The 16,983-nt window shown below is 45.1% G+C and overlaps 1 protein-coding gene across 1 annotated transcript in view; it reads right to left on the bottom strand.

Moving 5' to 3' along the window:
• Window positions 1–11,075, bottom strand: part of LOC144605438 (suppressor of cytokine signaling 2-like) — a 28,043-nt gene extending 16,968 nt beyond the window's left edge. Inside the window, exon 1 of the mRNA XM_078420699.1 lies at window positions 10,857–11,075. Coding sequence (XP_078276825.1) covers window positions 10,857–10,986 — 130 coding nt within the window. The 5' untranslated portion in view covers window positions 10,987–11,075. The remainder of the gene's footprint in view (window positions 1–10,856) is intronic.
• Between the last annotated feature and the right edge of the window lie 5,908 nt (window positions 11,076–16,983).

Below are 16,983 nucleotides of genomic sequence, written 5' to 3'. Positions count from 1 at the left end.
GTCTTTCCACTGACTGGTTAGCACACAACAAAACGTATTTCACTGTACCTTGGTGCACATGACAATAAACTAAACAAAACAAACTAATCTTCAATTTAGGAAGAGGGGATGTTCAACGAGATCTGGGTGTCCTAGTGCATCAGTCACTGAAAGGAAGCATGCAGGTACAGCAGGCAGTGAAGAAAGCCAATGGAATGTTGGCCTTCATAACAAGAGGAGTTGAGTATAGGAGCAAAGAGGTCCTTCTACAGTTGTACCGGGCCCTGGTGAGACCGCACCTGGAGTACTGTGTGCAGTTTTGGTCTCCAAATTTGAGGAAGGATATTCTTGCTATTGAGGGCGTGCAGCGTAGGTTCACTAGGTTAATTCCCGGAATGGCGGGACTGTCGTATGTTGAAAGGCTGGAGCAATTAGGCTTGTATACACTGGAATTTAGAAGGATGAGGGGGGATCTTATTGAAACATATAAGATAATTAGGGGATTGGACACATTAGAGGCAGGAAACATGTTCCCAATGTTGGGGGAGTCCAGAACAAGGGGCCACAGTTTAAGAATAAGGGGTAGGCCATTTAGAACGGAGATGAGGAAGAACTTTTTCAGTCAGAGAGTGGTGAAGGTGTGGAATTCTTTGCCTCAGAAGGCAGTGGAGGCCAGTTCGTTGGATGCTTTCAAGAGAGAGCTGGATAGAGCTCTTAAGGATAGCGGAGCGAGGGGGTATGGGGAGAAGGCAGGAACGGGGTACTGATTGAGAGTGATCAGCCATGATCGCATTGAATGGCGGTGCTGGCTCGAAGGGCTGAATGGCCTACTCCTGCACCTATTGTCTATTGTCTATAGTTTGGAGATACAGCATGGAAACAGGCCTTTGGGCCCACCAAGTCCATGCTGACCATCGATCACCCGTTCACACTAGTTCTATGTTATCCCACTTTCTCATCCACTCCCTACGCATTAGGGGCAACTTTAGAGGATGGTTAACCTACAAACCCACAGGTCATTAGGATGCAGAAGGAAACCCACCTGGAGGAAACCCACCTGGAGGAAACCCACGTGGTCACAGCGAGACCGTGCAAACTCCACACAGACACAGGATCGAGCCCAGGGGTCTCTGGCGCTGTGAGGCAGCGGCTCGACCAGCTGCGGTATCATACTCCCTTTTTAATTTTAATTTATTTCGGGGGATGGGGGGAGTTGCATGAAGATGAGTTTTTTTTGCACAGTGATATTTGTTCAAAATCTGCCCTACGAAAACCACTGAACTTAATTCACATGGAAATCAAAAACAGTGTTACAATTAAGTGCATGTTAAATTATCCAGAACCATTAATTAGTGGCACGACCAGACCCAGGAACAGCTTCTTCCCTCTATTATCAGGCTTTAGACTTTATTTTAGACTTTAGAAATACAGTGTGGAAACAGGCCCTTTGTCCCACCGAGTCAGCACAGACCAATCACTCCATGCACCAGCACAATCCTACATACTAGGGGCAAAGTACAATTTTTATCAAAGCCAATTAACCTCCAAAGTCTTTGGAGCGTGGGAGGTAACAAGAACACCCAGAGAAAACCCATGCGGTCATGGGGAGAACGTACAAACTCCGTACAGACAGCACCCATAGTCAGGATCGAACCCTGGGCTCAGGCGGTAAAGCAGCAACTCTACCGCCGCGCCACTGTGCCGACCTGTACAGCCTTCTGAAGAGTCCTTCCATGAGCTAAGGTACTGCCCGATTCACCTCTACCTTGGATTAGTCTATGGAACTGATGCACAACAATGCTGAGAACTATATTCTGCACTCTGTATCTTCCCCTTTGCTCTATTGGGCCTATTGAACCAGAGTTTGACTTGATTGCATTTTTGTGCATGGTATGATCTGATCTTTTTAGACATCACGCAAAGAAAGCCTCTCACTGTACCCCGGTACACGTGACAACCATAAAACTAAACCCAAGCTATTTCCGGTAACTGCAATCCATTTGCCAAAGATGTTCCAACAAATATGCCTCCATTTCAAAGGAAATAGGTAGGCCAATCCATAATATTATTGCGGAATAATTGTGAACGATGTCACATTCATGCAGAGGAGTGTGTTGTGTACACATGACATTTTACTAAAATAAAAGACACAAAGTGCTGGAGTAACTCAGCGGGTCAGACCCAAACTTTCCCTTGGGCCAGTCTAACCATGAAAAAGACTCATTTGGATGAGTGTCAAGAACTGAAACTGCACTGGGACTTGACTAAATAAACCCAGTTAACAACACAACTTTTATTCATGTACTGTCTTTAAAGATGTGAAACATCCCAGGGTGTTCAACAGAATACGACATGAAGGCAAACATTGGCAGATGATTAAAGCATTGATTGGATTGATTGATTCATTGATTCATTGATTGATTACAAAGAGCATTTGGAGACCTCGAGCCATGCAGCATGCAAACAGGCCCTTCAGCCCAACTCGTTCCTGGTGCTTATTTGGCCACATTTGACCCATATCCCTCCACATCTTTCCTATGCATGGCACAGCAGTAGACTTGCTGCCTTACAATGCCAGAAACCCGGGTTCAATCCTGACTACGGCTGTTGTCTGTACAGAGTTTGCACATTCTCCCTGTGATTGCATGGGCTTTCTCCGGGTGCTCTGGTTTCTTCCCAAAATGACATACGTTTTTAGGTTAATTGGTTTCAGTAAAATTGTCCCTAGTGAGGAAAAACTTTTTCAGTCAGAGAGTTGTGAATCTGTGGAATTCTCTGCCTCAGAGGGCAGTGGAGGCCAATTCTCTGAATGCATTCAAGAGAGAGCTGGATAGAGCTCTTAAGGATAGCAGAGTCAGGGGGTATGGGGAGAAGGCAGGAACGGGGTACTGATTGAGAATGATCAGCCATGATCACATTGAATGGCGGTGCTGGCTCGAAGGGCCGAATGGCCTCCTCCTGCACCTATTGTTTATTGTCTATTGTCTATAGTGTGTAGGTTACTGTTAGTGTATGGGGTGATCGCTGGTCAGTACATACATGGTGGGCCGAAAGGCATATTTCCGTGCTGTATCTCTAAAAGGAGGGGCAGGCCAAGCCTGGCAGGCTAAATCTCCATATGATGGTATCATATCCCAACCTGAAACATGACCTATCCATGTTCTCTAGAGCTGCTGCCTGACCCACTGAGTTTCTCCAGGACTGACTTTAGTTTATTACTCACATTTACCGAGATACCAGAAAAAAAAGCTTTTGTTTGCATGCTATCCAGTCAAAGACTGTAAATGAATACAATACAAAGATTGACAGGTTCTTGGTTAGTCGGGTGTCAAGGATTACGGGAAGATGGCAGGAGAATGGGGTTGAGAGGGAAAGATAGATCAGCCATGATTGAATGGCCGAGTAGACTCAATGGGCCGAATGGCCTAATTCTGCTCCTATGACATATGAATACAATCAAAGCTGTCCACAGTGCACAGATGACTGGTAAAGGGTACAACATTTAATGCAAGATAGAACATTGAGACCTTGTGTAAGCCAACATCTGCAGTTCCTTGTACAGTCATTTCGCTAAACTGCCAAAACAACCCAACTTCACAGCATTTGGAATATACCGACGTGTTGCAAGGGGGTGTATTTTCCATTAACATCTTAAACTTTCAGAGTAAATCACAGGCTGACAGTCAACCAGGCGAGAGGCCTCTTCCCCAAAAGAGGTTTTTGGGGAAGAAAATAGCAGGCGGGCTGTCGTGACCAAACTACAACTTCTACATTGGAAACATACCTAACAATATAGCACTTAAAAATAGGCATGTTCTTTTTTTAAAGTGCAGTTTTTTAAAACAATGCAGATGATCATTTAAGGCCAGTGGGACCTCTATTGATTAATTGCCAGCAAAATAATTAAGCCATAAATATTATTTCTAAGATAGACACAAAATGCTGGAGTAACTCAGCGGGACAGGCAGCATCTCTGGAGAGAAGGAATGGGGATCGCTTCGGGTTGAGATCCTTCTTCAGACTGATCTGAAGAAGGGTCTCGACCCGAAATGTCAGCCATTCCTTCTCTCCAGAGATACTGCCTGACCCGCTGAGTTACACCAGCATTATGTCTTTCTTCAATTTAAACCTGCAGCTGCGGTTCCTTCCTAAATATTATTTCTATTGGGCAACACAGTGTTGCAGTTGGTAGAACTGTTGCCTCACAGCGCCAGAGACCCGGGTTAGATCCTGACCTCAGGCACTGCCTGTGTGGAGTTTGCATGTTCTCCCTGTGGCCACCTGTGTTTCCTTTGGTTTCCTTCCATATCCCAAAGACATGCGAGTTTGTAGGGGAATTGGCCTCTTTAAATTGCCCCCCAATTTGTAGAGAGCAGATGTGAAAGAGGGATAACATAGAACAAGTGTGAACGGGTCATTGTGGACCTGGTGGGCTGAAGGGCCTGTTTCCATGCTGTGTCTCCAACCTAAACTATTCCAACATTTATCCGGTCCATATTTCCCAAAGTTGCTCATCTCACATTTCCATATTTCTAAAATTAACTTCACAACGTTAGCACTTTTGTTTTTAAAATGCAAGCTTCAATTTATTCCCCCCCCCCCCCCCCCCCGGACAATCGAGTCCTTTGTTCATTCTACCACACCCATGCCTAAACCCAACCGTTCCTCCCACCATTTAAACGTTAATAATAACGTATTACAGCCATACACGCTGACAAAGAATAAAACTGAAAATAGACACAAAATGTTGGAGTAACTCTGCTTTGGGCAGCGTCTCTGGAGAAAAGGAATAGGTGACTTTCAGGTCGAGACCATTCTTCAGACGGAGAGATGGGGGAGAGGAAACCAGGGATATGAAAATGGTACAGAATAATACTGTCCAGGAAAGAATAGGTCAGACAGAAATAGCGGCATCACTGGTGACAAGCTCAACCATTAAAAACGGTAATGGCCATAGCTATTACACACACTACACATAGCTATTACACACACACCATCATTATTCAGTAAATAAAAAAAATAAACCTTGCATTCGGAGGTGCTTACACAGCCATCACAGTTCTTCGAATCGGCATTGCCCGAGAGGTTTTTTTTTTGTTGCCACTGTGTGTAAAACAACTTTGGTGTAACTAATCCTTTGTACTTTGGACTGCTTTTCCTGGAAGCAGCCTTGACGAAAAGGGAAAGTACTTAAAAAAAAAAAACCGAGGACATTACAAACAGACATGGGATTTTAGCAATGGAAAGTTATATCGATTAACTGGGTTATCCAAGAATTTCACACGTTTTCTCGTTCTATTTTAAAACAACACGGATTAAATTGGGCTTCTTTGCTCGTCCTTCTCCCCACTTGCATGAAATATTTTGGAGTATTAAATTTCCTAGAAATGCTAAAGACCACAGTGTAGCAAATTTACTTTCTAGCAACCCGACTGATCACATGATACAGTAATGTGCAGATGTTAACCAATCGTAGCAATCAGCCGTCTACTATTACTCAACACACAGGCATGTATTAGAAAGCACAGCCGACGTTAGGTTTAAAGCAACTCTCATCTCAGATATGCCACCAGTACCAAAGGTCCCTTCACAAACTGCACTTGCGCCGAGTCCAAAACGCTTCAGCATTTCCCTCGGTTAATTTAAGCACTGTTCTCATTGCCACGACCAGATAATGAAACATCGCTGGTACTTACTTGGGTACAGCTTTCACCAGTGCACGACGGAGGCACTTTTATGACCTGAAATCACTGGATTTGCAGAGCGGGTATGAACTAAACACTCGCAGAAAGATAAATCAAGTCTGCTTGCATTTAAGTATCCTTCAAACGTGTGACAAATCCAAGTCTGAAGAAGGGTTCCGACCCGAAACGTCACCCCATTCCTCATCTCCACAGACGTTGTCTGACCCGCTGAGTTACTCCTGCATTTTGTATCCATCGCTGTGACAAGTCTTAATCACTGGCAGTTAATCTACCTAGCACTGGAAATTAGCTATTACATTGAAAGAGTATCTAATTTTTAAGTTTGAATTGTTGGCGGTGATAATAACATTGCAAGCTTATATACAGTGTCTCAATGTTTTTTTGTATGAACGTAGAACACAGCACACCACAGTAACAGGCTCTTCGCCCACACAATGACTGTGCCCAACATGGTGCCAAGACCAACCCTCATCTGCCTGAACATAAACCAAGGTAAAATACATTTGTAAAAGTCATAGGACAAGTTCAGTTTTAAAATGCTCCTGATGTTTAAATTTATTTGACAATTATTAAAACTGAAGGAAATATTTTTACAAAGCATGGAAAAATAGAACACGGAACAGTACAGCACAGCAGAGGAGCAGGCCCTTCGGCCCACACTGTCCATGCTGAACATGAAGCCATTACCCCTCTCAGCCGCCCGTTCCAGGCACTCACCACTCTCTGGCTTAAAAACAAAATTCCTGCACATCTCTTTTAAACTTTGCCCCTCTCACCTTAAAGCTATACCCTCTAATCTTTGACATTACCACCCTGGGCTAAAGGTTCTGATTGTCTACCCTATCTTGGATGGCACAGCAGTAGAGCTACTGGAGTTTGTACGTTCTCCCCGTGATGGCGTGGGTTTTCGCCGGATGCTCTGGTTTCCTCCCACACTCCAAAGACGTGCAGTTTTAATCGGCGTCAGTAAAATTGTAAATTTGTCCCGAGTGTGTGGATAGAGCTAGTGTATATCCGCCAGCTCCAGGTGTTTGGCCGATGGTAGGCCGCAGCGGGAACGGAGACACGGCCCAGAAAACAAAGGTCGGGTCTCCGTTCGGAAGAGACAATTTTACAGTTTATATCATTTGCAGTTCTGGTCGCCCCATTACAGGAAGGATAGGGGAGGGGGGAGTTTTGGAAAGGGTGCAGAGGAGGTTTACCAGAATGATGCCTGGATTAGAGAATATTAGTTACAGGGAAAGGTTGGACAGACTTGGGTTGCTTTCTCTGGAACGCTGAGGGTTGAAACAGGCCATTTGGTCCACTACGTCCGCCCCAACTAGCGACCACCTCCTACACTAGCACGATCCTGCACCCTAGGGGCAGTTTACCATTTACGAAAGCAAACCAAGCTACAAATGTGTATGTCTTTGCAGTGCGGGAGGAAACCGGAGTACTCGGATGAAACCCAAGAGGTCACAGGGGGAACGTACAAACTCCGTACAGACAGCGCCCGTAGTCAAGATCGAACCCAAGTCTCTGGTGCTGTAAGGTGGCAGCTCAACCGCTGCACCACTGTGCCGCCCCTTTTATATTGCAATAGTATGACTGTGACTGACAGAGGCTTGCAAATTACTCAGCAGTGTAGACAATCTGTGAATTAGGGTTTTAACCAGCTGGGAAGCTATTTTTGTTGGCGACGTTCTTTCACATTCGGCCATGCAATGTCACTTATTAAGGTAAAGCCCAGGCCCCACTGACTGAACAAATGCAGCGAGCCCATCACTCCAAGAAAATGATTTAATGATAAAGAGCATGGAAACAGGCCCTTCGGCCCACCGAGTATTGATCCCCCATTCACATACTAATTCTATGTTATCCCACTTTCTCATCCACTCCCTGCACACTAGGGTCAATTTATACTGTACTGGCCAATTAATCTACAAACACGCACGTCTTTGGGATGTGGGAGGAATACAAAGCACCCAATGTCAAGATCGAACTCAGGTCTCAGGAGTTGCAAGGCAGCAGTTCTACCTGCTGTGCCACTGTGCTGCCCATATTCTGGGTCATTGTTTCCCCAGTTGAGTAACTGGCTGAATTTTATGCCATTATTTACCTCTGTCACATCTCTGCCCAATTTCGAAATGTGGGCGAAGATAGACATAAAACGCTAGAGTAACTCAGTGGGTTAGACAGCATCTCTGGAGAAAAGGAATAGGTGACATTTTTGGTTGAGATCGTTCAAATGCGGTTCCTGGCCCAAGAACAGACGGTATAACACAAAGTTACAGCCAAAATACATGGATGCAAAACCAATTGTGTCTACTTTTTCCAAAATGCCAGCACTGGCAAGATAGGCTGAATGGCCTCCAGTGGTACAAGAAGGGTATCGACCCGAAAAGTCACCCATCTACATCTCCAGAGATGTAGCCAGCCCCGCTGAGTTACGCACTGCATGCCATTTACTGCAAGTTTCAATGTTTCATTAGGTTTGCATCACAAGCACTGTGCTGGTGACTTCAATGTTTAGACCACTGAAGGCATTGAGCAAAAAATATCTCAACAAATAAATAACAACTCCCATTGGAACAGTCCCCAGTCAAATGGTAATGCCCATATTTGAAAGGGGGTCCCAACTCAAAACATTGCCGACCTGTGTTCTCCTTTAAGAGAGCTTCATCTCACCCTCCCCTCCTCTCCCTCTCTCTCCCTTCCACCTCCCTAGTCATTTTACCAGTTCTGCAGTTGTCCGCATTTTTTCTCGAGACCACTTTTTCTCTAGTCAACAATGGACTGACCAGGCAACACCCTGCCAGAGGTCATTTGCGGCTGATCCTAGTCTATTGTCGCCTCAAACTCTTCACCTCTGCCCTCCCTCCAAACCCCCCCCACTCCCACCTAGATGCTGTCTGACCTGCTGAATTACTCCAGCACCTTGTGCCTATCTTTGGTATAAACCAGCATCTGCAGTTCTTTGTTTCTGCATGCTGCCTTAGCCTGCCGAGTTACTCCAGCACTTTGTCTTTTCCTTTGGTAAACCAGCATCAACAGTTCCTCCTTTCTACATGCTCTTAGCACCATCAGTTTCGTTCTGGGGTGAGGCATTATTTGTACATTATGTTCACTGAATCTTGTTTTATTTTCAGTAACATGCTTTTTATCAAATGCCTGAATAAAATGCTCCCAGGATCCACTACCCTGTCCTCGCTGTTATTGCCTCCCACACTCAGGCAAGGAAGGTACATCCATTCACTTCCTCCCCACTGTGACTTTTTTCACTTTTGCCCACAAACGTTTCAGTAATAATGTTTTGCAAAACTTTATCCTAAGTGGAACATCACTCTCCTGGACATTTCTGCTACTTTTTACTGGGAAGAAAGGATTTGCATCTTCCTTATCGAGTCCCTGGGCATTTCTCCAACATATATGGAGTTCCAGGAGACATATTCCAGAGCGCCTGCAATCTCCTCCTGTGGTTTAATGCTCTGGCTGCTAACATGGCTTCAAATAAGTGTTCCTCTTCCACACCCACTTGTCTTAATTTTTCTCTCTTCATATATATTATTTTATAAGTAATTTCCCCTGTCACTTCCCATTCAGATTTTTCTCTTCAACGTTTTCACAATCAGGGTGTTTGGTCCCAACTCTGTCTGACGCTGAAGTTCCAAGTGATAAATAATTGGAGGCACAAGGAATTGCGGATATGGAATCCAGTGTGGAACTGAACAAAGATAAATTATTATTCAAAGTAACTAAATTAAATCATTTGTTTGACATTTGTGGCTTTAAAAAAAAAAAGGGAGCAGAACATTTCGGAACTGATCACAATGCGATTTATCCAATTTGCATAAATAAAATTCTATACAAACAGAGCAACGGTATGCCACAGGGCAAAGCCGTCAGAGGTAGGAAAACTGGAACACAAACTGTCAGCTTTTCAGAAAAGTTGTTTTTCCACTACTCTCCTTAAGAAACTTTGCTAATTTAACCACAGTTGTTTCATTAGAGAACAAAAATCGACAATATTTATGTTGAGCTAGAGTTTACCAGAGTGTAAAATAGTCAGTATATTAACAAATATTTTACTCAAAAATATGCACACTGTTTCCTTAACTTCCAACTCGCCTCAGTATCCATTTGCTTCTCTCTTGTCTTTACACTTTACATTTACCGAATGTGTGCAGAATCCCATTCACTTATTTTTTAAATTAAACTCTTTACTGGAGAAAACAGCTCATAATATTTTGTACTTTGCAATTTACATAACACATCAAACCTTTCACCCTACAAACCTACTTGTTTTATTCAATGATGTTGGGGACAATTACAATATACTAAAACTTAATAAATAAATCTTTTTTAAATTTCATTAAAAAAGTGTGGCATCCAAAAGCCCAATGATTGGAGTCTGAATAATTACAGGTGAAAATCAATTATAAATTTGTTTAATTCAGTTAATGTTAATTTCTGGGAAGGGGGGAAGGGGGGAGGGGGGAGAAAAAATGAAACAAACCCTATTTTCCAATTAGTGATTTCATTCTAACACAAGGGAATATTTGTAACACAGCAATAATAAAATAAGTATGCATTTGAAAATTTCCAAATGTTCGCGTCCGAATTATTTTAGACCCCATTGTCTGCAACTGACTGTTTTAAACACAGCACATTCAACATGCGGACAATACGCCGTGAAGTTACAAGGATAACGAAACAAGAATTTAGCAGTTTTAAGAATTTAGCGTCAATTCTATTCTAGACATCAGTTCTCATATAGGAGGGGTGGGATAACAATTATGCGTAACAACATTGTGTTAAAATATATGTGATAAAATATGTAGTTACAAAACAAATGCTGGACATCTAAGGGAATGGAGACAGACACAAAATACTGGAGTAACTCAGCGGGACAGGCAGCATCTCTGGAGTGGAATGGGTCGAGACCCCTCTTTAGACTGCGAGTCGGGGGAGGGGGAGTCTAGAGATATGGAAGTGTCAGGTGTGAAAAGGACAGATCAAAACAGACGAATTTGAGAACTTACTCCATTTGATTAAAATGCAACAAAGGCAACGAAGCAATGTTGGAACAAAGGGACCACAACAGTCCCGGACATTTTTTAAGAAATTGCCTTCATATAAACCACCGCGCCTCTTCGCATTTGAAAGTCTGAACGTTCGTGACAAATGTACCTGTAAGTTCCAAATGACTCATGGTGCAGGAGATACGGACCAAGTCTGTCTGTCCTTCTCGGAGGCCAAGCGGGTCTTGGGTACAATTACCGGCGCACAGCAGCCTTGCTGCCTTCTCTTGACAAATCATAGGGGTGATGAATTCAAATGACCGCTGATCCCCACACCGATCGCAAGATTAACGCGGGCCAGAAGGGAGCTGGTTATTTTCCGCCGCCCTCAGATCTAGACAAGAAGCAAGGTGGACAAATGGTGAAGCTGGTACAACTCTTGATATCATTTAACTTCCCATGCAAGGCGCTGCTGCAGAACACTAGAGAGCCGCTGGGACTCAATTCGTAAAAAAACAAAATTGCTCGAAAGTAACAATATCTCGGGCGGAATCCAGATTCATTTTCTAAACACCATCGTAAACAGTAGACAGGCGGAACCTAAATATATGCAATCGAGATCGGGAAAGAAAATGCTTTCCAGTAAAAATCAATGGCTCCGATGCGAAGCTTTAGCAATTAAACAAAGGCATGAACGTGTGCGTTGATATTCACTTTTTGTGCTGCCTGGCCGGTCCAAATGACACTCCGGGTATATTCGTTTCAGTTCATTAATAAGCAAGTCATTTACGGGTCTTTTTTTTCTCCAAAGGCGGCTTGATGGAGATTAAACGAACACATTTCCGTGTATCAAACGCACGCACCTTGTCGTTATTCAATGGTTTGCGAGCAACGCTCCGATACTAGGAACAAGCTGCTTCCCCCCCTCCCCTCCCACTGTAACTCCACTATTAACAGCCAGACGCTAATTTAATACATTCGGCCTAATTCAACTCTTTCCCCTCACTGACAGGCACACAGTCGAAGCACCACGGGCGGCAGAGAGTGAGAGAGGAAGAGGGGGAGAGAGAGAGAACGAAAATGGACAGCCTTTTGTTCGTTTCTGATTCTTGGAAAGAGTTAACCCTTTCAAATGGAGCTCTCTGGTTCATTTCGCCCGCCCCGCCTTCATGAATCAAGTGATGCGCGTCCACCACACGTTAAACTTCACCCACCGACTCTTTCTGAATTTAGACTTCCCACCCCACGAGGCGTACTTTCTGCTCGGGGGAAACAAGGCCGGGGTTGTGTTTTTCTCCCCCCTCTGTTGTTGTTGCTAATTCTCCCTCCTCCCCCGAACAAGAGGAATTTAAAGCAAAAAAAAAAAAAAATGTCACGCGAAGATAGCAGTCTGTACGCGGCGACCCAAACAGACCGTGGGAGATCACACTAGAACTCAGGTTTCTCCCCTCTCTCCCTCCTCCTTTCCCTCCCTCTTCCGCCCTTTCCCCCTCTCTTTCGCTCCTTTCTCTCCCCCCCCCCCCCCCTCTCTCCCCTTTTCCTCTCCAAACATCATTGAACGCGTTGAATGTAAGACACGCCTATGATGGCCAACGCCTCCTATTTCCAGTTCAACCCCCCCCCCCCTCCCCGACACTTTCTGTTTTGAAAAAGATGGCTTCACAAACAACTAATTGTTAGAGTGGGTGAGAGTGAGTGAGTGAGAGAGAGAGAGCAAGGCTGATAAATGTAATGTAAACGAGGAAGCTGGAAAGATGATGCTGGCTTTGCATGTGTGTGTGTGTTTGTTTTCGTTTTAAGCAGCAGCTCTGTGCAGATACAAACATTAGGCAGGCGCCTCAATCTCCCCGCAGGAAGCCCTGACTGTACAGAGGCCAAGGTCGCCAGTCTGTGCGGGCTGGAGGAGCAGAGACCGGGATTGGAGAGGCCGGGACTACCAGCACCGAACAGGCCGGTGTTCCAGGCTGATCTATCAGCAGGGAGCGGCTCCAGAGGCCGCGCCCGCCAGGAGAGACCGGGTTGCTGTGAGCCAACATGGACCGTCTGATATTACAGGTTGCAGGGGCCGGGGTTGCTGCATAATCCCGGTTGCAGGGATTACGGTATGCACCCCTTGACATTTCCAGGCTGCAGGGTACTCGGTTACTGCATGCTGTGCATGATGCTGGACACGGGGTTGTTGCACGGGTTCGTGCATGCAGCGCCTGATGCTGCAGATCCCGGGGTAACTATGTGGCGCCCGCTGTCTCAATGCTGCAGGTCCCAGGGTTATTGCATGCAGCGCTGATGCTGCAGGTCGTGGGGTTAGAACACGCAGCGCTGATGCAGCAGGTCTCGGGGTTGGTGCTTACAACGCTGATGCTGCAGGCCCCGGGGTCTGTGCATGCAGCGCTGATGCTGCAGGCCCGGGGTTGGTGCATGCCGCGTTGATGCTGCAGGCCCGGGTTGGTGCATGCAGCGCTAATGCAGCAGGCCCCGGGGTCTGTGCATGCATCGCAGATGCAGCAGGCCCGGGGTCGGTGCATGCAGCGCTGGTGCAGCAGGCCCGGGGTCGGTGCATGCAGCGCTGGTGCATGCAGCGCTGGTGCAGCGCGCGCTGTCTCCGGGCTGCAGCTTTCCAGGAACTTTCCAAGAATTCCGTGTCACCTGCTCTTGTTGTCATTTGCTCCGCCGGCCAATCAGCGGCGAGCTCGGCCCCGCCTGCCATTGTTGCGTCACGCGGCGCCGCCCACACGCAGGCTCGGGCGAGGTCATGGGACAGAGTTACGCCGCACACACACACACACGGCAGAGTTACGCCGCACACACACACACACGGGGCAGAGTTACGCCGCACACACACACACACGGGGCAGAGTTACGCCGCACACACACAAGGGGGAGAGTTACGCCGCACACACACACACGGCAGACACACACACAGGGCAGAGTTACGCCGCACACACACACACACACACGGGGCAGAGTTACGCCGCACAAGCCCCAGAGCAAAGCCGATGGGGTTACTCTAATGGAATAATGTAATTGCAAGGATATTCGGTTTAAAAATAGGTGTGAACAGTACTGTGTTGGATGTACAGTCACTGAGAGTGTATGAATAGTTGTTGCATATAGTTACAGTATAGAGACATTAGAGTCATACAACACGGAAACAGGCCCTTTGGCCCAATTTGTCCATGCCTACACCAGCCCGCGTTTGACCTGTATCCCTCTAAACCTTTCCTATCCATGCATCTGTCCAAATGTATTTTAAATGTTGCTTCAGAGGACGTCCTCTGGCAGCTCGTTCCATACATCCACCGCCCTTTGTATGAAAATGGTCCCTCTGGTCCCTATTAAATCTTTTCCCTCTCCTCTTAAACCTATGTCCTCTGGTTCTTGATTCCACAATTTTTGTTTAGTGTATAAATACTCGTTTTGTATATAAAAATAAAGTATGTTTTTTGAAGAAAGAAAATGTGATGGCAAAATAATTCAAGCAAAGCCCTCAGGGGAGTGAATTATTGCAACGTCCGAAAGCGTTAATGTGAGAAAAGCAAGCAAATGTTTTGAGGAAATGATATCCCCGGTTTTGAAACGAGGAACTGCTGGTGCTCGTTTACAAAAAAAGACACAAAGTGCTGGTGTAACTCAGCGGGGTAGGCAGCATTTCTGGAGCACATGTACCCGAAATGTCACCGACCCATGTGCAGGAATTAACTGAAGATGCTGGTTTACCCCCGAGATAGACACAAAATGCTGGAGTAACTCAGCGGGACAGGAGAGAAGATATGGGTGATGTTTCGGGCTGAGATCCTTCTTCAGGCATTTTGTATATGTCACTTATCCATGTTCTGCATAGATGCTGCCCGACCCGCTGAGTTACTCCAGCACTTTGTATCTTTTTATATTCCTGGTTGATTCGCTTGTTTCTTGAGTGCTTAAAACATAATGTGCAATTGTGTGATTAGACATCAAGACCCAACAGCAATTATTCCATTACAGTATTTTATTTTTTGGGCAGTGGGATGATATCTAATTTGTTTAACTTATAAACCTCGTTGATGAATTTTCATCAAATACGCTTGCATTTTCTACAGGGCGTCGGCGAACAAATTGGTAAATTATAAGGCAGACGAGGTGCGTAAGTTGACAATAGTGAAGGGCGAAGCAAATACTAGAAGAAAAACGCATTGTTAAAAACGGGAGAAAGAGCCGGAGCCATTGAAAGTACTTTCAATAGTTTATGCCACAGAGGACTCGAAAGGCCTTGCGGTTTCTAAGCGATAATGTTGAAAGGCGTTCTCACTTTTCCGCCGGTTAGAAAATATGCAATTTTAGGCGAAAGCGGTACGTTTACTTTTAGTCTGAAGAAGGGTCTCGACCCGAAATGACACCCATTCCTTCTCTCCAGAGATGTTCTCGATCCCGCTAAGTTACTCCAGCATTTTGTGTCTATCTTCGAATTAAACCAGCCTCTGCAGTTCCTTCCTACACGTTTGCTTTTAAGGTAGATCTAAAGAATAACTGCCGACATTCGGCGGTGAAAGCAGCTGCAAGCTTTGAAGAAGGGCCTCGACCCGAAACGTCACCCATTCCTCCTCTTACAAGAAACTCCTATATGTCTCACAAAAAGCTGGCGTAACTCAGCGGGACAGACAGCATCACTGAGAAGGAATGAATGGGTGACGTTTCGGGTCGAGATCCTTCTTCTGACCTCCTAGCATTTTGTGTATGTCGCCATGTTCACTAGAGATGTTCCATGTTCGCCAGAACATCCATGTTCGCCAGAGATGCTGCCCGACCCGCTGAGTGACTCCAGCATTTTGTGTCTATCCTCGGTGTAAACCAGTATCTGCAGTTCCTGCCTACACATTTAATACCTGTAGATACAAGAAACTGCAGATGCTGGAATCTTGCACAGAATACAAAGTGCTGGAGTAACTCAGTGGGTCAGGCAGCATCTCTGGAGAACAGGAATAAGTGTGTATTCCTACACCGGCCAATCTTGTACATGTATTTATTTGCAGCATCTAATTATGTCACATCTATGTTCAGGGCACGAAGAATCAATTAACTGTCTACAAACTTGACTTGCGAAATTGAACTATGAATCACGGTAGCCGCGATATGATGGATTCATAAGACTTTTTTTAAATCTCAAAGTGGTTGGATTTTATTTTGTATTCTTACATGTTCGATACAAGATACATTGTTTGATTCCGCGGGAGAAACCCGCTGTTGTTTTGACGTAGAGTTCATGAAGTACAACGCAGTCGTTGTACACGAGACTGTGGGCCGGTGTGGAGACCAGTAAGATTTGTTTTCATTGCAGAAAGCATAATTGGATTTATATTTTAAGTCCGTTAAATGAATGTATAATGAACACAGTTAGTATCAATTTAAAAGCGCGGCGACTGAAGGAGACTGCAATTGACAGTGTCAGATCTGAAAAGATGACCTTGATCAAAGCAGACAAAAAACAGGATCGGGAATTTCTAACAATGGATGAAAAAGCCATAGTCAGGATGGAAATATAGTCAGAATAAACTACAGAAGCTGGAATCATGAACAAAGCACAAAAATGCTGGAGGAACTCAACTGGTCAGGCAGCATCTGTGGAGGGAATGGACAGGCGACGTTTCGGTTCGGGGCCCTTCTTCAGCCAAGTTTGCGTGACAGAGATAGAGCCTGCAAAAAAACAAAACTAATCAACGTGGATCAATACGGGTACAATCACAGCTAAAAGCATGTTTAAGGGCCACAATGGGACTGGGTGAACAACGCGTTAAGTATCCGGCCTCAACGGACACCGTCGGATAAAGAGAGAATGAATCATATTGTGGCTACTGTGAATAATAATAGTTCACATTCTCAAATCGGATTGCAACCACTTAATTAGTGCTTCGAGTTTGAGACGGATGTGATATAATTGAATGTTGCAAATAACTAAATGCCCAAGATTATACAATGTGGAAGTACAAACAGTACATTTTTAATTTTACTTCCAACGCCAAATGTCGAGGGTTATTCTTCAAAACTACGTCAAAAACAAAAGTAGGCACAAACTATAAATGCTGGAATCTTACAGAGAACACAAAGTTCCGGAGTAACTCAGCGGGCCAGGCAGCATCTCTGGAGGACACGGACAGGCGACGTCTGGGGTCTGGACCCTTCAGACACCAAAAGCGAATAGTAGAAACCAGGAGTATAAGAAGATACCTGCAGATGCTGGTACAAATCGAAGGTTTTTATTCACAACATGCTGGAGTAACTCAGCAGGTCAGGCAGCATCTCAGGAGAGAAGGAATGGGTGA

Source organism: Rhinoraja longicauda, chromosome 24 (assembly GCF_053455715.1).
Source record: "Rhinoraja longicauda isolate Sanriku21f chromosome 24, sRhiLon1.1, whole genome shotgun sequence".
Lineage (NCBI taxonomy): Eukaryota > Metazoa > Chordata > Chondrichthyes > Rajiformes > Arhynchobatidae > Rhinoraja > Rhinoraja longicauda.
The sequence above is the reverse complement of the archived record's forward strand: the minus strand, read 5'-3'. Positions and strand labels throughout refer to the sequence as shown.